The 24,408-nt window shown below is 41.2% G+C and overlaps 1 protein-coding gene across 2 annotated transcripts in view; it reads right to left on the reverse strand.

Moving 5' to 3' along the window:
• The window catches only part of TOX3 (TOX high mobility group box family member 3), a 73,750-nt gene extending 49,711 nt beyond the window's left edge, over nt 1-24,039 (reverse strand). For both annotated transcript variants that reach the window (XM_066194305.1, XM_066194304.1), the window contains exon 1: nt 23,661-24,039. In XM_066194305.1, coding sequence (XP_066050402.1) covers nt 23,661-23,762 — 102 coding nt within the window. In that variant the 5' untranslated portion in view covers nt 23,763-24,039. The remainder of the gene's footprint in view (nt 1-23,660) is intronic.
• Between the last annotated feature and the right edge of the window lie 369 nt (nt 24,040-24,408).

The following is a 24,408-nucleotide window of genomic DNA, read 5'->3' on the forward strand; positions in this document are numbered from 1 at the left end:
CAAGGATGATTGGGCAATGCAGAATATTAGGGAATATGAAGCTATCTTAGCTCTACATGCAGTATTCATATACAATTCAGTATCTTCCTATATATATATATATATATATATACGCACTGAGTAGCAACTGCTGCTGCTGCCTATGGTAGCACTGGAGAAAGCCAAGACTGAAGATTTATATTCTTTAAATATTTGCTTAATTCTCTTGAACAGAGAACTTTTCCCCATTATTCAACTTGATGATTTAAAATAAAAGTGATACTACCTCTGCACTTTGAGTTAGTGAATGTTATAAATAGTTTATGGAGCTTCAGAATGGCTGCTCCCTTCGAGCCAACAAAGAATGAATGTTAACGCTGGTGTGAGATCACAGTCAATGTCCAGAGCCATTACTTCATGCAGGTAAGAATTCCAAACTCACTTCACTACCACTTAGTTTTATTCTGGCGCGAAGTTGCTGGCTTTATTTTAATCTAGGAAGAACAAAAAGGTCTATTTCCACTGCACAGCCCTGCAAGGAGAACGCATAAAATGTCATGCACGTTCAGTGTGAGGTAATGTATCCTAAGCCATGACACTTGCATGACGTGTTATCTATTGACATGACTGCTGGCATAAGTGGCTCTCCTCGAGCCAGGACCAGCTCCAACATGCCACGTTCCTGCAGATGAAAGCCAAAGCTGGCCAGGGCCAGGAGCGCTCCCTTCACCCCTGTGAACTGGGGAAGCTGACACAGAAACTTCCAAAAGGTTGCCGAGGACAGAGGAAGGAACAGTAGAAACTGCTGTGCTGGAAAATTGCACTGCAACAGAATAAATCATAGGAGAGCCACAGGAGTTGCATTTTTCTCATTCCCTTTTTTGCTAAGAGAATAAGACAGAGCTTGGCCCAGGAGACAGACTCCAGACAAACTCCCCGATCTAAATATGAGGACTCTAACAGGTGAAAACAACTCCTTTGTTTTAAGATGTGAGAAGTCGCTGTTCTCTCTTCAAAACTGACATTATTTGTTTGGAGACAATCCTCCCAACTGCATTTGGAACTAATACTCAACAGAGAACTATTTATACTGCTCTAAATCCTTGGCCTAAAATGCCTGTTTCCTTTTTGAACTACCTTCACTGCAAAAGGAACATTGCACAAAGAATCCTTCCCCAGGAAAAGCAAATCAGAAAGCACAAAAGATGTTACCTTTGCAAAAAATGCAGCATTCAGATAGGAGATTATAATTAGGTTTCTATTCCAAGTATTTCAATGCACAGTTAACCTTAGATGACTGGGCATAAACCTTTTAATTAGCATGTTATCTTTGGAGCAATTAATATCTTGTACCTCATATGTTATCTTCAAATTAAAACTTTCACTTGCTCAGCATTATTAATTAATCATTGTGAATCTGAGATGAAATAGACATCACTCAAGAGAATGTCAGTGTTTTTAGAATGTCACAGCCACTGACATTTCAGAACAATTATTTAGCTGTCTTCCAACAGCACAAGGCTATTGCCTTTAGCTTACGCTGTCTTCGTGGAACATACGCAAACCCATGACATACATAAATTACATAAATTGTTTTACATCTCCAAACAAATTTTATTGTTGCATTACACCAAACATCTAACTATTGCAGTCAAGATAAATCTTGGTTAAAAATGCAAAAGTACTTTTTTTTAAAAAAAATCCTTAATAATCCCCTCAGTACGATCACAAATCTTCCCCTCTATCAGGGCCTGTAGTAGAGCATATAGCCAGTAGCAACAATTCAAAGTAAGAAGCAATATGACTATTTGACCCTGAAGATACCAATATAGATGAAGATCTTTTATAAGCTACCGTGACAACCTGATTTACTGTGATGAATGAATAAATTCATAGCCTAATAGCTTGTCTCTATTCATTTGATTTGAGACATTAAAAAAGGAAATAATTTCAAGAGGTGAGTGTCCTTATAAAAGAGTTTAAACTCTGGAACATTTAAACTTTTTGTATCACATATCACATTTAATAAAAGTAAATACAAACCAATGTAATGCGGCTGCTCTCTATTAACAAATAAAGCTATCTTTTATAACAATAAATTTCCTGTGCTTAAGCTAGGAATTGTCTTAGCCTGTTTATAAGCAAATAAATTTTTATCTACATTGCACCAAAGGAAATTAGCATATTTCAAAGAAAACACAACAGGAATCAGCTGCAAAATATTGTGTTTTCTTTAATTGGCTTCGGCAATGAAGAGCATGACCCATAAATATTTAACAGACAAGATGAAAATTTTCTTAGGGCTGAAGTTCATCTGATTCCCAGTTTTCTTCCACAATCACTGAATTCCACACAGACTTAAACATGAAAATTGTCCACAGAAATAAACGTTCTGAGTCAAAGCACCTATGGATTTAAGAAAAAAGAATTTCCTACTTCTTCCACCTTTATTCTACTGTAATCACAAATGGAAACAAAAATCTCAGTATTGTCAAAAGATGGCTCATTGAGCTATAATTATGCAGGATTGTGGTGAAACCTGCTGATATAACACACCATGTATACATTTATACCTCATCTATGCCAAAATATATTCTGCACAGTTATAATATGCATGGAAGTGTAGGAATGCCTGCAGAGCCCAACACAACAGCCAGGAACTGAGCTTCAGAGCACTACCAGGAGTTCCCCATAGATCATCACCATCATCATCTCGACTTCCACAGAACAAGTCAGTTAGGGACAGGCAACAGTGCCCAAGGTCACACAGCCATGTGATAACTGAAATGCAATTGGAACCCAAATGCCTTTTTATTTTAACAAATACACGGCGTTTCCTCACCTATCGTAAAGGACAGAGAAAGAGCATGTATTATTTTACGAGAATATACTTCCTAGCTTGAAGTATGAGTTTATTTTCAAAAATCTTGAACTCCATTTGGAAACGCATGATGAAAAAAGAACCGGACAAAACACTAATAAAAAGCCAGCACAAATTTGATAAGGAGTGAGCTAGATTTATATCACATTCTCGTCAATATAAGTGATTTTTTAAAAAAAAGATACAATTGTTTGAGCATAAAGACTTACAAAAAGTTTTACCAAAATTAATATATTTTAAATTTCCTACCAAGAAACTAGATGGCTTTCACTAGATGTTCATAATTAAATGCAGAGGAATTATGATGTGGCAGTTTTAAATCAAATATAATCTCTATTTAAATGCATTTTCTTTTAAAAAGTCTCTCTCTTCACACAATAAGCCCTGAGAAATACATTTCCTGCTGAAATTACTCCACATCTTTCATGCCACAGGGAGAAATGGAAGTAGAAGAGTCCAAATGAAGTTCTATTCGCTCAAGCCATCACTAGCAAAGCCCAGAGCCCGAAGGAAGATGGATAGAATATTTGGTTTTGCCCTCATACCTACCCACTGATGGTTGGTTTATCTTTTTTCAATGTTTCGTGAGAAAAATCACCATTTTTATGTGTCTCAGGCTTTCAAATTCCAGAGAATTGTATCACAAAATAACAGGAGCTTCAAACCCAAAGCTACACCAGAAGTTACTCCTTCTCCTGGCACACCGATAAACTTTTCAGTTCTCAGCCTAGTGAAATTATCACATACAATAGTTTAAATCTAATCTTAAACAAACCAATGCTGAACTCTGGAAGAACGATTGACATGATATGATAGATTTAAACTTTGTTTTTTATTTATTTAATCTGCAACCATTATTCTGTATTTTTCTTTCCAAGGACACGATGATTCTGATTAAGAAAAGAAATGTCCAGGACTTTGCGACAAACAGTTTTCAATTACCTTTAATAAATCTTTGGTATAAATGTGAATAGCTGCTTATGTAGATGAAGAGCATTAAATAATGAATTTAATGCTGCTGAGCAAATGTCATTAACATTTTTTGAAGACTGGATGAACATTAGCTTTGTTGGTAAATGACATTTTGAATATTTAGGGTTTTATAAGGGTGGTTCACTTCTTTATACAGCAACAAATCTTCAGATAGTATTTGTGTCTGGTTGTAGAAAACCACAATTGATATCTTTTCCATATATACTTAACCTCCTACAGATTTATTTGATTCTCAATAATTACTATTCTCTGGTAAGAGGCATATGTTATTACAGCACACTGCACTCCCACAAGCTGTCCACTCAGTGTATTTTAATAAATCTCTGCCAAAGCTGTATAAATTTGATCCTGTTTAAATTTAATAAGGATCAGAATATATCAAAGCACAGATTCCCATGAGAGAAATAGATATTTTGCATAGTTATTGAGTGCCCTATTCATAAATACAATGTGTAAGACCTAGACCATCAACCTTGAATTAAAAAGAAAAAGAGATTAATGTGTGCAAAGCCAGCTACTTCTTAAATAACTAGTGAAATTAGTGTTTAATAAAACATTTTCCCCATACAACTCTTAAAGACAGCAGCACTGCCACAATTTTATTATTATGGTTCTAATACATAACTGTTGAATTTCTGCAGTACAGAAACTTTAGAGTACCTTCTCAAGTACCTTTTACAATTCTTCCATTCAAGATTTACCTACATAAGGGCACAGATTCCTAAACGTGCCACCAAAGGCTCCTCTCTAGGGCTGTGCTCCACCTTTTTCTATTCCTTGGGAGAACTGCCTTAGGCAGGAAGCAGATCAGACACCACAAGCCACCACAGCTATTGCAGAACTTGAACTACTTTAGGACAACGAAGAGCATAAACATCTATTTGCCATCCATTTCCTTCCATTTGCTGGAAGGATGTCTAGAGGAGGAAGAAATTCTCAACGCTCTATTAATTCTAGGTAAATTTACTGATTTTATGTAATAGCCTACAAAATTTTATGTTCTATTAAGTAGCTCATGTTTCAGACCCTGCTGTGCCAAAATACCAGGACACAAAACTATGCAATTAGATGCTGATCTAGCAGCTTATGAAGAATTTTGAAGCTCGCTATCATAAACACAAATACAGCACGTGTTCCAAATACAAATACATTTATATAACTGGTTCTTCAGATTTCAGTGTTTTCTTTGGTTTTGCTTTAAGGAAAAAAACTGTTTGCATGTAAGGAGAAAAGAAACCCCAAACACCTATACCAGATTTCCACTAACACATGTAGAGGCCACACCTGATAGCTGCTGGTCACAGAAAGAATTCAACAGTCTTCCACTGGAAAATTGCCTCCCTCATCATCAGTTTCAATTAGCAGTTGTTTATATAACAATACGTACAACCTACCACTTTCAAAATATCTCCACTTTCTTTTATCACCTTTGATGTTTACACGCTTACAGGTATGGGAAGGAAATCAGATTGTATTTATCCTGAATTAAAATTCATACTTTCAAAGTAAGAGCATGAAAGTCAAAAGACAAATCATTTTACATAGAGAAGAGTTCTTTCCCAAGGGGAAAAAAATGTACTAAATCAATTTGCCATTGTTTTATAAGTCAGCTACTGAGAATGAAATTACAGACGGCTGAAATTAATGTGAGTTTTGCCATTGACTTCAATGAGCCAAAGATGTCATCCTCGGTGTTTTACTATACACAGAAGCCTGATGTCAGAATTGGTACAGCTTTATGAAGTACATTACAACATAATTCAATCCATCAAAGTGAAGACAATCATGCCATCACTCAATCACTGGTCCCATTCACATCTGTGGAAAGATTCATCCTTGTTTTCTTTTTCCCTTGCCGTCAGGTGAGTGCTGGAGCTGGGAAACACCTCAGCCACGTTGGTCGGCAATATTCCTTTACCACCACCAATGTTATGGTGAAAGTGCAGGTATAGAAATGAAGCTGAAAATTCAAACTATACCAACTGAAATGTGTGGAAGCCACAACACAGGAAATGTAGCTTTGCTGGAATACTGTCATCAAAATCATGGCACTTAAAGCACAATTACTTTGAACTGAGATCAAACGGTATCATGATATAGTTACTGATCCTGTGTAAGCACATGTCTAGGCCTTCTATGTACCACCTGTAGCACAGATCTTTGTTTCCAAGGTTTTTTTTTTTTTAAATTTTAGAAAATCCTGTTGGTTCCACTCATTTAAACATTCAGTGTTTAAGTAAAAGATGCTGAGGTAAGAGTATGGTGACTTGATTTCCTTACTTTTACAGGTTTGGGTCTTTCAACTTTAATGTTATTTCAACAAAGGGCCTTGTGTTTATTATGGAGATATTCTGTTGTATTTCCCTTTTCTCAGTTCATGAAGTTTTCAATATAACAAGAAAAAACACAGCTCAAATTCTTATTTTGAAAACCATATTGTCATTTTTATTCAGCCTGTATTTTAATATAGCATCAATATTTAACTACTTCATTAAATGAAGTGTGACTTTTATAGTGAAAATGTCAGTCTTTGCAGTTCATTAAATTCATTTAAAGTATAGCTGCTTGATTTTTTTTTTTCCTGAAGGAATAAAGAAATATTAACTGAAGGCATAAACTTAGCATTAGCATGTACTTTTTTCTTCAAATTAACATTCAAGATTTGCAACCGTCTTCAAAAATTTAAGAGATTGTTTGTATCCTTTTGCATTATCCCTATTTTTATAATAGATGTCACTTTTATAGCACACACAACTGTTTATCACAGTTGGATATGACCAGTAGGATGTCGCAGAGGATATTAACATGTCACGTGCGATTATGAATCTGCAGAATCCTTCAAGTAATATTAAAAATACATTATTTTTAACTGTGGCATCTGGAAAAATAAACTGTATATGATGTAAAATGTAATAACTCTTGGAATCCAACAGGGTTTATGAGTTCTCTTTTTCTGTTTCATAAAACATTCTTTGATGAGTATCCTTTTTCTTTCAAAGAGGGTTTCTATTAACTAATACAAAAGAACACAGAGAAAGCACCATTTCCGCAAAGGCAGCACCATGTTTCTGCCATGTGTAAGAAGTCTTGGTCCATATTCCCTAGGGTATGTGATTTATGTGACAAATATCTGTAAAACTGGAAAAGCTAATTACTTCTGATTAATAAACTGATGTGATTATAAAATATTTTCATAAGAATAAAAAAGTTTCTTTGAAATGTACTAAGATATAAAGGTGGTGATACTTTCTTTTCAACCTACTACTTTCAGTGTTTGGAGCAGGTGTTAATGACAGTGAAATCTCAGGTTTCGGAAGACAATCATGAGTTCTTTTTCATTTCAGCTGTTTAGGTCCTGTCCTTTCCTGCCCAACAAAGCAATGTGATTAGGCCACTCTCTTGTAGTAATGGTCTGAATCACTACCATGATGATTCTCACACTTCCTATTCTCAGACTGCACTACCCAGTCAAGGCTTAATTTATTACAACACAGGTGGTGACTGGGGAGGGGTTTGGACATGTGACGTTTTAAAGAGCTTCACTGTCATAACATCCATCCTCTGAAAATCAGACCCTTTTCCAGTGTCTTAAATGTGAAATCCAAAACACCCCTACGATACATGAACATTTTGGGTACTATTACATACCATAAAGATTTAGGTTGGAACCAGGACTTTGAAAAGTATCAAATTATCTAATATATGATTTTAAATTTCACCACATTCCCCACTCCTCTCACACATGGACACTTTTTTCAGTTCATGCAACCAGCACCTGGCATGAAACTACAGGAGAAGAAAAAAAGTAGAATGCAGTAATTAACATCTACTAAAGTTAAAAGCTGCCTTCAAAAACCTTCTTCCAAGAATGCTGTGCACAATAAAGTTCTATTTTTTAGGAAAACTACTTTACATCTCCAAATCCGTGCTGCTACTGTGATTTGTTTTTCTGGGTATCAAAAGCAACAGGGTTCCTAGAAAATTCTGATGTTTGAACTACCTTCCTTTGGATGAATTTCTCTAAAGAATACTATAGAGAATAAAAACTGAATTATCACGTGGATGGAATTCCGAAGAAGGAAAGAAGAAACTCTAAAACTTAATTATAGAAGCAACAGCCAAGTCACATGTATGAAAAGCTAACAGGTACCAGTGACACCTATACCAGATTGGAGTTTCAAATAAAGTCTTTACACCCTTATTTTCTACACTGTAACAGCTGCCAAACCAAACTGATGGGCTCCATTTTAGAAATCCCTTACAGCAAGGTTACGTGGAGCTAAACAAAAATCATTTGTTTTAGGATGTCATGAGTTAATATGCAAAGGCAGATGGATCCAGACAGCTGTATGAAATCACCATGGTCTGACAGGTCACAGTGACCAGCTCACTCCCACTTGAGGGCAAACTCCTCCCCAGCAGAGCAGAGATGGTTATCCTGGATGTGAAACAACTGCTTCATTCTCCCACTGCAGGGCCTGCCAGGCAAAGGCTGAGGCAATGCCACCCTTCCAGAACTGATTTTCTACAACAGTGCAAGGAGGATCAAATTGATCTTTGCTGCCTGTTCACCTTATGCAGCCTTAGGAAGGAACATCAGGAGAACCCGAATCTGACCTCTGCCCAAAGTACAGGCCACACCAAACTGAGAAACTTCTTTCTTGGGGCTTTTCATCAGTCAGGTCTTAAGAACCATCAAGGATTTCAGGCAACCTCTTCCAACACTCTGTTATCCTCAAAGTGGTTTTTTTTTCCTCTTTTTATCCAGCCTGAAACTCCCCTTTCAGCTTGTGTCTGTTACTGCTCAGCCTCCAACCATGAGCCCTTGTGCAGAGCCTGGCTCATCTCCTCACAAGTAGAGGGGATGCTGTCAAGTCTCCTGAAGTCTTTCCTTCTCCACGTTGGTCAAGCCCTGGTCCCTGAGCCTCTGATCACACAGGGCAGGTGTGTCAGGTACTGACCACTGTGCAGGCTCTCACTCCAGGCTTTCACATTTCAGTTCACCAGGACCCGCTGGTCCTTGCCAAGAGCTTCCCTGGCAGTCAGACCCCAGCCCATATCTCAAACCACTCACCAAAACCAGTGCTTGACACATTAGGCCAAGGATAAATGCGTTGCCATCAAGCTTCAGGGGTCTGGGATGCTACAAAAGCCCCACATATTCCCTTTTCTAAAATCCACTTAACAAGAAAAATAATCTTTCTTTCACCCAGATAAAATACTTCATTACCCATTCTGATGCACAAGCATAAATAAATAAAATCCCACTGTTAGTACTCAGCAGCCAAAGTAGGAAGAAAAATTACTTCGGACAATAGAGGTTTTGAAGAAAACTTTTAAATCAGCTGCTTTAAAGTTTAACTTTCAATTATTTCAACCTATTCTTCAAAAAAGACAAAGCTAGAATCTTCTTGGAAAAAAAAAAACTATACCGGTTTTTAATCACACTTTAATAGCACAAAATTAATATACTTGTCTTGGGACATATTAAAAACTAGCAACAATGAAATTTGACAATAAGATTTTTGCAATTAAAGTGCCTTATAACCAAGCAGCACATCTTCACAGTGTATTTCAGAGCTCAGTAATTCCCACAAAATCATGGGGCAAATGCCAATAATCAGATACCTAAACATGAGGCTACCAGTGTTCGGAAGGAGCCATCTAATTCTTAAAACCTCAGAACTAGCAGGTATTTACTATTGTTACATTTTTCTGAACTTCTGATATTAATCTACAGATTTTTTGAGTCTGAAACTCAGAACCAGTTCAGCCAAATGATTACCTCCAGATTACATCAGTGTGTCACGTCCAGTGCTATGAATGAGAGGCTTTCAAAGAGATCTGTGATCTACCAGGTCTTTGTGCCACACACTTGGGCCCTTGCTGTTGGAAACAGTAACTAAACTGATTCCACTCCAGCTGAAGAATTCTCAAGATACTGTTTGTTGACATGCAACTTCTGCAGCTTTGCCTTTATTTCATGTGATTTTTCAAAGAAAACTACTTGGATGAAGCTTCAATTTTATATACTCCAATTAGATGACCATTTCAAGAAGCCAACAGCTTATCTTTTTTTAAAATGAAAAAACACACTGCCCACATTTTTCTATCATGTAGCGGGCCTGGAAAAGGACACACAGGGGAAAAAATCATTACATCAGTAAGAAAGATATAATGCTAATAGTGGAAAGTTCCCTAAAAGAGTAGATAAGTAAGTATGCGGTTATTTTTTTTTTACACTGAACTAAAAATAGAATACAAATGAACACCACAAGATCCAGTACAAAGCATATTTCCTGGGAATGCTGTGTTCTCAAAAACTGAGGCAGCTACCAGCTAGCAGAGCATGAAGGTGAGGAAGCAGATGATTACCTGATGTGCGCTTGCAAAACACCCACATCAAGACAAACCATCTAATGATTTAATACCACACTTCTAGAGATTGTCAAGGTTCCAGATGTGCATTGTTCCACCACCTCAGATGCTTAAAGGCCTTTTCCTCCCTCCTCATTGCCACCAAGGAAAAGCTCACCATTTCTGAAAGAAGAACTGATAGTCTCTCCACATTTACTTAGAGATACTAGATAACCACCAGCTATAAATCTCATTTCTAATTGTTTTCCGCTATATAATTAGACTTTGGACATGAATTTTCCTTTTCTAGCTGATATGCAATACTCCAAAGTTGTTATTAAGTGTGTGAGTAACTATCCCATCTGTGGCTACCCTGACCAGAGTCTCACAGACTCACTGTAAGGCTCACATAACACAATTTGTGCAGGACACAAATTCAGTATCACATATTTAGGAATGTAAAGATGAAACCCAGGAGAACAACATTAAACAAGATTAAAGGTACAGCCAGCCCCATGGCTTCTGTTTCACCCAACCAGACGACATTTAGCATCAACCCTGAGCCTTAAGTGATTACTGCTCCTTCCCTATGTGAAGGCTGCCTCAGCAGCTCAATCCTCTGGAGAGAACGGCTTTCCTCTCAGTCTCAATCTAAGCTCCTGGACAGTGTTTATACAGCCATGCTTGGAACAACACTGTTTTCTTTCTCACCCTGCTCTTTCCATTATTACTGTTAGGCTGTAGATACTGTCCCTTATGTCTTCTTCTCTTAAGAAAAAGAAATTCTCCAGTATAAGGTACTTATAAAAAAAGAAAAAAAAACGCTAAACTTTTCTGCCAGACCTGCAATTTTGTGTGTCAGCCTTTCGTGCTTCAGATATGAAGATTATCTACACCTTCTCAGCTGAATGTAGCATTTTCCTCCATTTTTGTTTGGTATCTCAGCCAGAGAAAACATAATAATCCTTCATTTATTTAGTAAAAGCACAGACAAAACCAGTGAGACCAATGTGTTGCTTCTGGTAGGGACAAAAGGCCCAGCAGAAGTGGTGTTTTCCACCAGCCGGAGTTCACACCAACGCTGCAGCCTGGCCTCACACCACACAGCAGCAGCAGCACTGATTCCTTTGTCTCCTCAGCAGGTGTAAAGGACTGGCTTTATCCTTTTAGGAAATGAATGGTTCAGTGCCCAAGAAACTGCTATTTCAAAATACACCCTCTGAGCTGAATTTTTCCCAGCAAGTTCATGAAGCTCAAGTCAAGAGCAGATTCAACTCTCTTGTTCATATAGAGTATATTCCTATGTGCAAGAGCAGGACTGCACCCTTTCCTTTTGAAACCACAGAAGATTTCCTTATAAAGTAAGGATGAAAAAAAAAAAAAGCTGAATATGTTTTAAATCAGTTCTTACATGAAGTTCAGTTTGTCTCACTGATTGATTATTTTTTAAGATAAACATAAATCAGCTTCACAGGGAAAACTTCAGTAGCTGGGATCAATAAGCAACTGGCCTTACTCTAGCATACATACTGAGCTTCATCACCTAAAATCTTCTTATTTCTGCATTCAAAGATCCCTGGATACTTGAGTTTTGGGGAAAAAGACTGCAGATAGAAGCGCCTTTGCTTGGGTGCCACAAACAAACTGAACAGGGAAGCAAAGATGAACCTGCCTCTTTCTTCTGACCAAATGAGAAACAAAGATCAGTTCTTTAAAATGTAGGGATTTTTTTTTAAATGGGAATAATATGTATTTTCACCCCCTTTTACTCCTGCTTCTCACCAACAAAAGAAAGATGTTTAAGAACTCAGAGAGACTGAACACACTTGATCTTCAAATTGTAAATATTTAGTAGTCCTCCCAAGCCACTATTCCCTCTTTCTCCCCAAGGTGTTTCACATCCCTTTTTCTATACTTTTAAATCAACAAATGGCCATTTCTTTTGGCAGCAAATAATGCAAAGACTGCTTCCTACCACAGAAGTGTGGAAGATGAAGCAAAGCTCTAAGAATGAGCAAAATAAGAAGAATTGAAAAAAATCATTAAAAAGAAGAATAAAGATTTCTCACTGTTAAAATGCTTTGTCAGATTGGTGGTGCATTGGTTGTACTCACTGTAGCTGCAAAGTATCAATCTGATTTAATGAGTCTGAAGGTCCAGAATAACTTTCCTCCATGGATATTGTTCCTTCTTTTACTTTCACATTCATTTTAAAAGAAAAAGGGTAACATCTGGGGGAGCAGAAAGCAAAATGTATCCTTTATATCAGATCTCACCCACGCAGGGAATAAATGAAACTCAGAAGAGATCTACAAATACTTTATTTAGTCTAACAGTATATGGATAGATATTTATATTATTAGGATTTCTAGACTCTATCCTTTCATATGCATTTAAAATACTCCATTGACGTCATGGTATTTTAATGGAGTCCTTTTTGAGTCACAGAAACACTCAGAACGAGGCATAACAGTGTTCACCTGCAGTTAGTCATAATGAATCAAGCTTTTTATCACTGTCTCTCACTTATGCCTCATGATGGAATAACCTTAAAAGCTTCTATTTAGAAATAATTCTGCATAAACACACGAGTGACACAGAATATGATGCAGAGTGCTCTATAATGGAACTCAGTTAGTTAGCAATCCAAAAGTTACAAGCCATCATATGTAGCCCCGTGATCTCCAAAGAAGAGGTTTGTATCCTAATGCAGGTACTCTGTGCAGGAGCAAATACCAATTTGCAGGAGCAAAGTGCCCCTCCCCACATTTTTCCAAGCAGTGGAACTGTGCTAGAACTGGTACTGACCAATACACACTGTCTGAGCTTTAAAAATGTGTGACTGTCCAAGAGTCACGTTTTCAATTTCACATTTATTAGTTACATGTATTACAAGCAATAGTTGCCAATTTTCTTTACAAAACCCAGCACAAACCTCGGGAAAAAAAAATAATAAAAAAAAAAACAACCCTTTAATATGTTATCAAGTGAAGAATCGGGATTCTTTTCTGGTATGTAAACTCTCCACCAGACTATTAACAGAAGGGTAAATTCTGAGACCTCCCTTGAAAAATTGCTATTTACTAGAGACAAGAATACAGGAGATAGGCAGACTACTCCTATGATATGTTATCACCAGCAGTATATTTGTGCTGATAGAAGTCAAAGCCAATCTTCACCATCCCTACTCAAACACTTTCTAGCAGAGAAGACAGAAAAAGGCTGCTATCCTATCACAAGTTGTTTGCCAACTAAATTTAGAAAACCAGTTTGCTACTTAAACTGGGCAACCTATAGCTGCAGACTGAGGCAAAATAAACACAGAGGCTCACACTACCATTCTATAGCTGTTTGTTGTGAAGAATTACAGGCGGAAGGGCAAGATTGATCTCTAAGCTGCACACTGGCCATACCACACATCTGTGTATGCACAACACAGAAGTGCTGTTTGTTTGCCAGCTTGAGTAGGTATTTAATGAACATATTTTCCTTTCATACGATCTCTGATTAATCACTCTGAGTCATTATTTAGCCCTAGATTACACTGCCTGTCTTTCACCTGAATCAGTCTGAGCTGCACACAGATTCTGTCCCAGTTGTGGGTGGCTCCAAGAATGTCAGGTTTTTGGTATGTGCCATCAGCCAGCGTGCCCGAGCCAGAGCACGCAGCAGAGCCACAGGGAGATGAGAACGCCTCCCAAGGAATGTGCTGAGGCAGAGCACACTCCAGGAGCCCTCTCAGAGCAAAGGCACCCACAGAGCTGATTGCAGAAAGGGAGGATCTCAGAACAAGGCACTGTGTCCATGAGGCAGGACAGGGAGAGCAGGGGGCACCGCACACTGTGCTGCAGCCACCGACACGCAGGGACGGCTGACTCTGAGCGCTGGACGCAGACCCAGGTGAGACAACCACGGGGACTGAGACTGCACACACACAGGGCTTGTCACATCCTTGAAACAACAATTACAACAAGCCACACAATACCCAGTGCACCTTACAAGCATCACCCAAGACCCCAGCACAGAGCTATTATGGGAAAAGAGGCTAAGATGAAGGTATGAGAATGAAACAAAGGCACTTCTGCTCTGTCACAAACAGCAGGTAGATCTCTATCATGGAAGCAGTGATGCAAGCCACTGTTTAGGAAGCCTGGCTGCCCTGTGTGACATAACATCTGATTTACCACTCCACATGCTCTCCTTGGGTCTCAGCTGCACCACCACGGGAGCATAAAGATAGCTCTAAGTAGGTTTTAAAAACGTCAGGAGGAAAGGACAGCAGAAGCATCTGTTAAATCCTTTTATTTAACAATATCCTGAAATTGCAAATTATTTGGCAGGACAAAATAAATTGATACAAATTACTTCATCTTATAATTCGCAATACAGCAATTGGACACTCATAAAACCACAAACAGAAAGTCACGTAGGCATAAACATGTTATTTACTGTCATGACTGCTTTGTAGTCCAAATCTATACTAAGCTCTTGTGTTTGCACCTCACAGCGTATTTACATCAATGGTTTGTCCAGTGTAGTTTTGAGATCAGTCTTGTCTGTATCTAAAGTTCTGCTGTGAAAAAGAGCAGGGAATGCTTCATAAAATTGTGGGGTTTTTACCACGTGTATAGAATAGGCTTTTTTAAATACAAAATATACTACATATTTCAAACTGTATCAAGCAAAACAACAGCAGAAGAAAGAAACATGCTGGGTTGTGGTAGGAAACCACAACTACCAAGTTTTTTGCTACAACAATCAATAGCACAATATGTCCATATTTACACGGCCACCACCGATTATCATCATTCATTTCAGCCACATGCTTTCCAGGAACCCACAAAAGTAACAGCATTGACCTACTAAAGCAAACAAAATGATTGTTTTTCCATGCCTAATGAAATTCTTCTTTATTTAAAGAATGTAAATAGGGGACTGTCAATCCCCTATCAGGTAAGCAGTTTACTGATAAAAGTACAGTTTAAAAAAAGCATTTTATCACGAACAAATTTTATTAGTAACAAATACTGAAATACAGTATCCTAAACCATTCAAAATTCCACTATTTGTATAAGCCTTACAACCATAAAGAGAGTAGCATAAAAAGAACAGCAGATAAATATGATCTGCTCTGAAAATAAGCTACTTCAACGTTCAGCAATTGATTTCTTCATGGTTTTAGCACCATTTTCATATCAAAATTAGACAGTTAATCAATATTGAGGTGTTTAAATATGTCCTGATCCTAAAAACCTTTATATAATTCAGTGACTTTGAATACAGGCGTTGTCCCATTGGGATAGCAAGGATGATTCATAAAGTTCATGTTGTTTCCTTGCAAAAAATGCACAAGCCCCCCACAACAACAACAACAAAAACAAACAAACAAAGCCCCACCCCAAAACAAACAAAAAATCCAGACTTTACTAATGTGGATGTCTAAAACTATTTAGATTTTAGGTCACTATCTAATTTCTCTCATATTAACTGTTTAAAGAATTACAATATTAACTATAACTACGTGGAATGCCAAACACAGCAGAGTTTCAATTGACAAAATTTCTTAAGGAAATCAAATGGAGAGATGAAGATACCTCGCCTCAAGTGACCTCAACCATCTGCACGTAGACTTCATTTTCCACAAATCCTACCATTTATGTATTTCCAGCCTTTTGTTAGGTTGCCCAGTTGATCAGAACTCTTCAGAATATGCGCTGTAGAGAAGGAAAATCCAAATGCAAATGGATCTGTCTGAGAAATGTTCTGCTTTACCATAATGATTTAACAGAACCATCACATTCGTGGTAAAGCAGATGAGGAAAGTGAGGAGATCCCTGTGCTGCTGCCTCTGCAGCTCTCACCCCAGCCAGCAGCTGAGACCTCTGATCCCTTATTTCAGAGGTTACCAGCCCAAGTCCTGGCATTTCATCCCAAAACACCCTCTGTTGTTAACCTATGTCACAACCCACTCTTTTCCATGTTAGTCTCGGCTCTCACATGTCTTTGGCAAGGAATGATAATATGTGGCTCTAGTGACCCAGACAGTAAGAAGGGCTATTACTTTAAAACAGAGAAAATAAAACATGGAATTGATAAAAATTTCTCCCATGAAAAACCAAGGTCAGGCCTGATCCAATGCACATGCCAGTAAGTGAAAGATGCCCACATTGGATGGGTCTTCCATGGATGTAAAAATCACTTTGATACAAGGGATACTTTCAACTTGCAGTTTTTGAGAATGAATTGCTTTTCTTTTCCTTCTTGATATGGAGCTTTTCAACCAAACGTGGCTGCTGGGCAAACTGGTCATGCAGGAATAAACAGCAAACACTGATGCCAAGAGCTGGAACATGAACCATACAAACAAACTGGAAACTAGATGAACTGTTTGCTTAAAACAATTTCCATTTTCAATAATAAAATAACAATGTCTAGTTTCAGTAGCACATCTTTTCCAACACAATTCAGTCTGCAGCACTGGTCAATCATACTTCCAGCACTCTGCTCATAAGACTCGCTTATTTTTAATGTGGTGAAAATAATATTTTCAGCTAATCCATGCATTACCATGAAGTGAATGAAGAAGTTCATGAAAACATCTGTTTGGATATTCAAGCTACCCATGGCAGAAGCACCTGTGTAATGACAGTGTCCCCTTTTGGCTTTAATAATTCACCTGCCCTGCAATGCCATGTGATTTTCAATACATTGTGTCAGGAATAAACAGAGAGAATACATTCAGAACAGGATTTGGACTGTTTTGACACATGCTAACATGCAGTGGAAAAGATGTGAAACAGAAATCTTGTTACAAAAATAAATAATGAATAACATGGCAGCAAGCATGATCTCATCTAAGTCTTCATCTGAACAGAGCACAGAGGCAAAGACCAGAAGGCTCTTGTGTGACATTGTTATCTAAAGTCCTGATTAGATTTTCACCTCAGAGTTCTCAATTTTGGTAGCAATCATTGCAAAGATACTATGGTGACTGGCACTCTATAAATACATCACACAGACAGGTAACAGTACAGAACACAGCTATCAGATAAGAGTGTGAAGCATTTGAAAATTCAACCCTGCCATTAGGTCTGTATAACAGTACTCAATTTTACGGCAGTAGAAATGTGATTACAGATAAAAAGGTAGGATTAGTGCTGTACAGATTCTTCTCCTCTTAAATTTGATCATCATCATTCAATGGCATTACTTAGGTTTATAAGGGAGTATCAGAATTCAACAAATACACAAGCATGTATTAACTGTAAACGTAATAAAAGCTGCAGCACAAACCACGGGTCACAGTTTGACTGGCCTCGCTTTCTCAGACACTGCACAAAACTGCAACAAATGAACCACACAAGTGAGAGCCTCCTCTAGAGTATCTAAAGAACAGAGCCTGGTATTTTCTATGTTTCTAGTATAGATTTCATTATAAATTTGCAATAATTCATTATAAGGTTAGGCTGGACTGGGTACCTGTCTGTGAAGCACAACATGGTGTACTATGGGTGGTACTACGGGCATGAGGTTCTTGTCATTCCCGTGGATTTGGTCAATGTTTCCTCACTCCAAAGCCAGAGGTGTACAGTGCGTCTCCATGTCCAGGGGGCACACACCCCAGAGTTGTGATTCCTACTAAATATCACTATTTTAAAAACTCCACCTACTAGCGATTTCCACATATACCTTACGTATTCTAAAGATCTCCTAAGCATTAAATTCAAGCTCTTCATGTATTACTGTACATTATTGCAAGCATCTTACTGATATGGTTGTAACCCACTTTAATGAAAACATCTAAAAAATATTTCTAAAAATTGATTTCTACAACGTATATTTTGTATACAATCAACTCTCAACCAACAAATGGTGCATTCAGTATAGGAGCTGCATTATCTGAGCTACAGAAAAATTGTACACTGCACAATCCAATCAGTGTCCCCACTACAAGTGTTCATTCTGAGCACCACAGGTTCTTGCCCAGTTGTGGCATCCAGGGGTTTCCTGTTTCACAGCCAACTCTTCAGCTACGTCAGAAAACCTCAGGGATGACTGTGCCTGCAAAACAGCATAATGCAAGGTGGGGTGATGACACAAATTATAATCCCCATTCTGGTGAACGTACTCATAAGACCATTTCACTTCCTCTTCCAGGGACTAGGAATTATATATCCAACAATTCTAGTGCTGAACTAGACAGACACATATTTTGGGAACTTTTTTGCTCCCTGGCAGTAGTTGCCTACTAATGTTTTGAGATACCCAAGGCAGGAGCTGGTTGTTCTGGGAAAGAAGCAGTTCAGCACACTTGCCACATGTGCCAGGAGATCAGCTGAAAAATACTGGTAATAAAATGTCATTTACTGAGTTGATGCTGCGACAGAAAGTTCCCACTCCCCTGCCTAAACTGTCTCCAAAAAGACCTGTAATTGTGTCTCTACTAAACATCTCTACTTTTTGGGAGCTTCCTGGTGCTTTGTGGACCTCTCCCATCAGCTGGGGCCACCTCTGCCATGGTCAGGCTGTGGATACACACACACCACCACAGCACAGAGCAGCTGAGGCTGCCCCGTCTGCACCAGAGCAGAGCCCAGATGTAAATGAGCATATTTGCAGGGCAGCTGATGAGTGAGCATGGAGCTTTCTATCTTAGCAACATACATGCACCCATTGTCTCTCACCATCTGCTGCAGGAGAGGAAAACCTATGCATATAGAGCCACACTAAATTTGCAAGAAGAGTAGTTTTAAATTATTTGCATAACTGTAATCCACTTTTTCCTAACAACACACGCTAATAGGAATGAGTTAGAGCCCCAGTTTAGCTGCTACTAAACTGCTGCTGTCTTTGCTTTACCTCTGGAAGAACAAGATAAACTTCCTTAGCTTCCTTTGTAAAATGAAAAATATTTCAGTCAAAAACATCAAGCTCTGACAATCTTATATGTACGGTAGTGCCTAAATTAAGGTATGTATGTTTGAAATTTGTATCCTTCAAGGACAATCTGTGTAGTAGAGATAAACATTATAAAAATGCAGGCAGCTAAGTAATGAAGTAAGGATTCTGGAATTTAATATGATAACTCAAGCACTGAGCTGTATGTATTTAGGTTTTGGAGTTTTCATGTTTTACAAATGACATTATAAGAATTACAGTTCCTTAAAAATATACATGGATATATATGCCAGGATGAATACCAGTTCCCTAAATATTTTTAGTACAAGACATATAATTTACTCAATAAGTGAAAAAGTTTGTTTAGAAAAAGCTACTCAACTGTACTGAATGTCCAAAATCATTCTCCATCTGCAGAACCATAAAAGGGCTCAAAACAGAAGCAGAATGTTTTACAACAGCTGGTCTCTTTCAACTTTCTGTAATTTTTATAGCTCCTCTTTGGTGATTTTTTTTTTAGTATACTGCAGCAGGATACTTCTAGAAGCAGGCAAACCATGATTTGACTTGTGCAATTCCATGAAGCAGAAGTGGATCACTGTTATCCCAAACCACCACCAGCCAGACACATGCAGGGTCAAGTTATGTACTCTCACATCAGGACTGAAAACTTATCAAATATGGCCCTGATCCAGAAAAGCACTTAAGCACATGCTTTACTTTAAACATGTAAGTAATCCTATTAGAGTAAATGAGATTCAGCATAAACCACTGGACTGAATCTCAGAATACCTTGGTTGTGGCCCTGATTATGTCAGTGACCGACTGTGTAACCTTGCCCAAATCACTGCACTTCTGTGTCCACATTTCCTCCTTTGCCCTCTACATGTGCACACCATGTTGCACCATCCCACCAAAAGCAATCCCAAGGAATCTTCTAGAAACTGCTTTACTACCAATGATGGCCAGGATGCATATGTACATCAGTCAGTTTTCAAACACCTGTCAAGTACTCAACACTAACTCTCCTCCAAAACACCCAAGATGGCACCCCTTACGCCTAGGTCTTCTTATCCAGTATTGAGCACCGATTACAAAAGCAGGACATTGCACTTAGAAAGCAGCTGGGATGGAATCCAGCTGAAGGCTACCTGCAGGTCAGGACCAGGACAGCTCCTCAGCATGCCTGGTTCCAAACCCAGGACTCAGGATGCAGTTCCCCTCCCACCCCAGACCCTTCCTCACAGGGCACCCTGATATCCCAAGTCCAGCCTGGGGGTTCACGGGTCATTCTGCCACATTCCTGCCAGTGTTGTACCCACGGAAGGAAAAAAAAGTCCTACAGTCCTGGGAAATTCTGTTTAAAGCACGCAGGTGGAAGGCGGCATTGTCTCACTGGGTGCGATGTATTTGCACTGGAAGGCTTTATAGTTGATATTTTTAGACACTATGATGTAAGATACAATCTTCCACAGGCAGGCCATATGCCATCAACTCTACGTCCTAATGATCTTGAGAATATTTTCACATAAATAATTCTGCTTTTGCACATATATACAACCACGTAGCCTGTTTACTTTTGCCATCATGCTGCTTCCCGGCAGTTGTCACAGGCAATGTCACTGTCACAAGGAGAATATGGATTCAGCTCCTAACAATGAAGCAGGCATGGATGAGTGGGCAGGACACTCAAATGAGTTTCAGAAAGACTTGAGGTGAAATACTGTCCCTAGTGAAATCAATAACAGTTCTCCCATTTACTTCAGCAGAGTAAATATTTCAGCCCTTTTTTCCAGTGCCTTCTGGTCATCCCAGTACCTAACAGAACAATCATTTATTTTCCTTAGAAACACAGGGAAAATGACACATGACAAGGAAAGCAAGGCAGGGAGGCAAGATATCAAAATAGATGTACTCTCTTTATCAGAATAATTTTTAAAAACCCAAATTTACAGTGACTCCCATAACTACAGATTATAAACAATGCATAAAATGAGATTAGATTAACACAGTTAGGACCCTCCTTTCCAGGAACTCATTCACAAATTCTTCTTCTGTCCTTGAAACACCTGTACACCACATTGCTGTTTTCCCAGCTGAGCCAATGAAGAGCTCACAGCAACAGCAACACAATTCTGCGTGTGTCAGCCTGCTCCAGATCAGGCCGTTTGCATACAAAGATATCTATTATGAGACACAAGCATCATGAGCTGTACTCTGTTAATTGAAATATTTTCTGCTGCAGACTGGAAGCCTGGCCTACGAGGTACTTGCCAAAATTATATTCAGGAGTACAGCAACTGAAATGTGTTTCTGAATAGGCCAAAAGTTAGTTACTTTTGACTTTTTCTGAATGCACGCTCTGTTCTCATTGTACAAGGATTGGAAATACAGTTAAAAGGTTATATGTAACTGTGCACTAGCAGCAAGTTAATGGACACAAGAAACTACTGATATTCAGAAGATATTAAAAATTTTGGATGCATAAAAAAAAGAAAAAAAAAATTGGAAAGAGCCCATAGAGTAACTTGTACCTGAGCCTGAATTAAATGCACGCCGTGCACAACACAGGAAAGTCACAGAACAAGTGAAATTTACAGTAAACATACTGGCGGCCAGTAAGAGCTGCAAGTTTCCAAAATTAGCCGCCTTGTCCAGCCAACAGCGGACATTTCCGAGGCATTTTAGAGCTCCCGGAGTCCTTAGCAGCACCCAGAGTTGGGGCTGACATTTCATTTTTAATTCATGCCCCGTGTGTCCTCCACCCGCGGTAACAAAGCCGCGCGCCCCGCGCGGGGCGCATGCGCGGAACGGCCGAGCGCGCCCCGCCGGCGCCGCTGGACACGGCCGGACACGGCGACGGGCCGGACACGGCCGGACACCGCGATCGGCCGGACACGGCTGGACACCGCCATGGGCCGGACACGGCTGGACCCCGCGATGGGCCGGACACGGCCGGACACGGCTGGACACCGCCATGGGCCGGACACGGCTGGACACGGCTGGACACGGCTGGACACGGCCGGACACCGCCGGACACGGCTAGACATCGCGATGAGCCGGACACCGGGATCGGCTGGACACGGCCGGACACCGTGATGGGCCGGACAGCGGGATCGGCTGGACACGGCCGGACACCGTGATGGGCTGGACACGGCCGGACACGGCGATGGGCCGGACACGGCCGGACACCGCGATGGGCTGGACACGGCCGGACACGACGATGGGCCGGACACGGCCGGACACCGCGATGGGCTGGACACGGTCGGACACCACTGCCGGACACCGCGGCCCGCCTGCCAAACTTCAGGAGCAGGGGCTCCGATGGACATCAGGAGCGACACAGGAGTCCACGCACGACGCCTACCTAGGCGCGATCTGTCTAGGAGAAAGTTTTCTCCAGCTACTGAATCTATTTGAACCCACGTTACTTCTCTCCCTGAAAGTGAGCTTTGTATTTCAGCAAAGTTTATCTCTTCATTTGGAAAGGATTTAAAAAAAAATAAAAAATAAAAAACCACCAGGATTTAATGTAAGTTCAGGCTTCATGCAGCACCCTTCTTTTCCCCAGCATCTCATGCAGTGCCTCACAAAAGGCCCCAGAGGTTGGACAAACATAGCACCAGGAAAAACACAGTGTGAAAGGGATCTTTATGTGCATGTGTGAGGGCCCAGTGCTAATAGCTCAATGTGCTATTGACACATCACAGTGCAAACAGCTAAGTCTTTTTCAAAATAGCATGAGTCACAGTGTCATTCTCAACTTTGCCTTTCCCAGATTTGGGTAATTTGTGAAACAAATCATCCCCGTATTATTAAAACATATTTCTGTAAACGAAGGTGAGACACTGGGAAATGACTATTGCTTCTGACTGTAACGTTTACTCCAAGCACCGTACATGCCGCAGAGGTGTGAATAGACAGAAGTGGTACTGCAACTTCTCTGACAGCCCTCGCCAAAGCGGAGCGTTAGTCACCCTCCTGTACCAGCAGCTGATGCACTTTTAGATAATCCTCCCGCTTGGATAATCCTCCAGTTAGGAACTGGCCACGACAGAGCCGGACTGAGCCGAGAGAACAGAGCAGAGGGAGGCTCCATCCTCTCCTCACAGGGTCGTCCGAGCCCACCGGGCTGTGCCCGACGCTCCGGGAGCCGCCGCGGCTCCCGCCCGGGGAAAGTTCGGCAAGTCCCGACCCCACCGCGAACGCTGCGCGCTCGGGACGCGCCTTTGTTCGCCGGCCATGGGGAGCAGGATCGCCTCCCCGAGCTCTGCCCGGCCGTCTGCCGCTCGCACCCCTCTGAACCGCGGGAGCACCGGCCCGGGGGCAGGTTCCCCGGGGCGAGCCCCGCGGCGGCCGCGGCAGGAGGAGCCGCCCGGCCCCGCCGATCACAACTTTCCGGGGCCGGGCATCCCCCAGCCCCGCGGAGAGCGGCGGGCGCACCCGCCCCGGGCTCCGCGCATCCCCCTGCCCCGACCTCCCCGCCCCGACGGAGCCCCAACTCCGCTCCGCGGACAAGCGGCCCGGGCATTAACACCGCAGGAATAATCACCTTGTTGTAGTTGTAGTAACCCAAACACTGGGCAAAGTCCAGGTTGGAGGGGTCTCCGGGGAGCGCGCTGCCTGCCGCAGCCGGGTAAAATCTTACATCCATGCTGGAGATTTGGTCCACTTGGAGAGACCGCCGGGAGGTTTAATAGATCCACCTTCAAGCGCCTTCCCCGGGGTAGGGGCACGGGCAAACCGCCGAGGGAGCGGAGCTGCGGGGCGCCGAGCCTGCCCGAGAGCGGGGACAAGCGAGGGCCGGGGGGCGACGGGGACAGCGGGGGAAGCGGCGGAGGAAAAGTGCAGGTAAACAAGGAGAAGAAGAGAGGAGGATGAGAGGAGAGGTGGGCAGCGGACCCCAGGTGGGTGCCCGTCCACCTCGGCGGGAGGAGGGGAGGGGAGGGAAGGAGGGAGGGCAAGGGAGAGGGAAGGAGGGAGGGAGGGAAGGAGGGAAGGAGGGAGGGAGGGCTGTTGTTTTTTAAAAGCTCAGTGCCAAGCCACAGGCTTTGCCTCCGCATTCAGGAGCAGCTGCTGTACACAAAGGAGCCACGCGCCCGGCGCGGACGGACTGACGGACGGACCGGCCGCTGCTGCCCGCCCGACAAAGGCGGGGGGACCGTCACCGCCGGGGGAGCGGGGCACGGCGGGGCCGCGGCCGCCCCGCGCTACCGGCGAGGGGGCGGCTACGGCGGACTCGGTGCAACAGGGCTGCGCCGGCCGGGCGCGCTGCGGGGCGAAGTGCCGAGCGAGCGGCG

Source organism: Chamaea fasciata, unplaced genomic scaffold, assembly GCF_029207755.1.
Source record: "Chamaea fasciata isolate MVZ Bird 193981 ecotype frontalis unplaced genomic scaffold, bChaFas1.0.hap1 SCAF_12, whole genome shotgun sequence".
Lineage (NCBI taxonomy): Eukaryota > Metazoa > Chordata > Aves > Passeriformes > Sylviidae > Chamaea > Chamaea fasciata.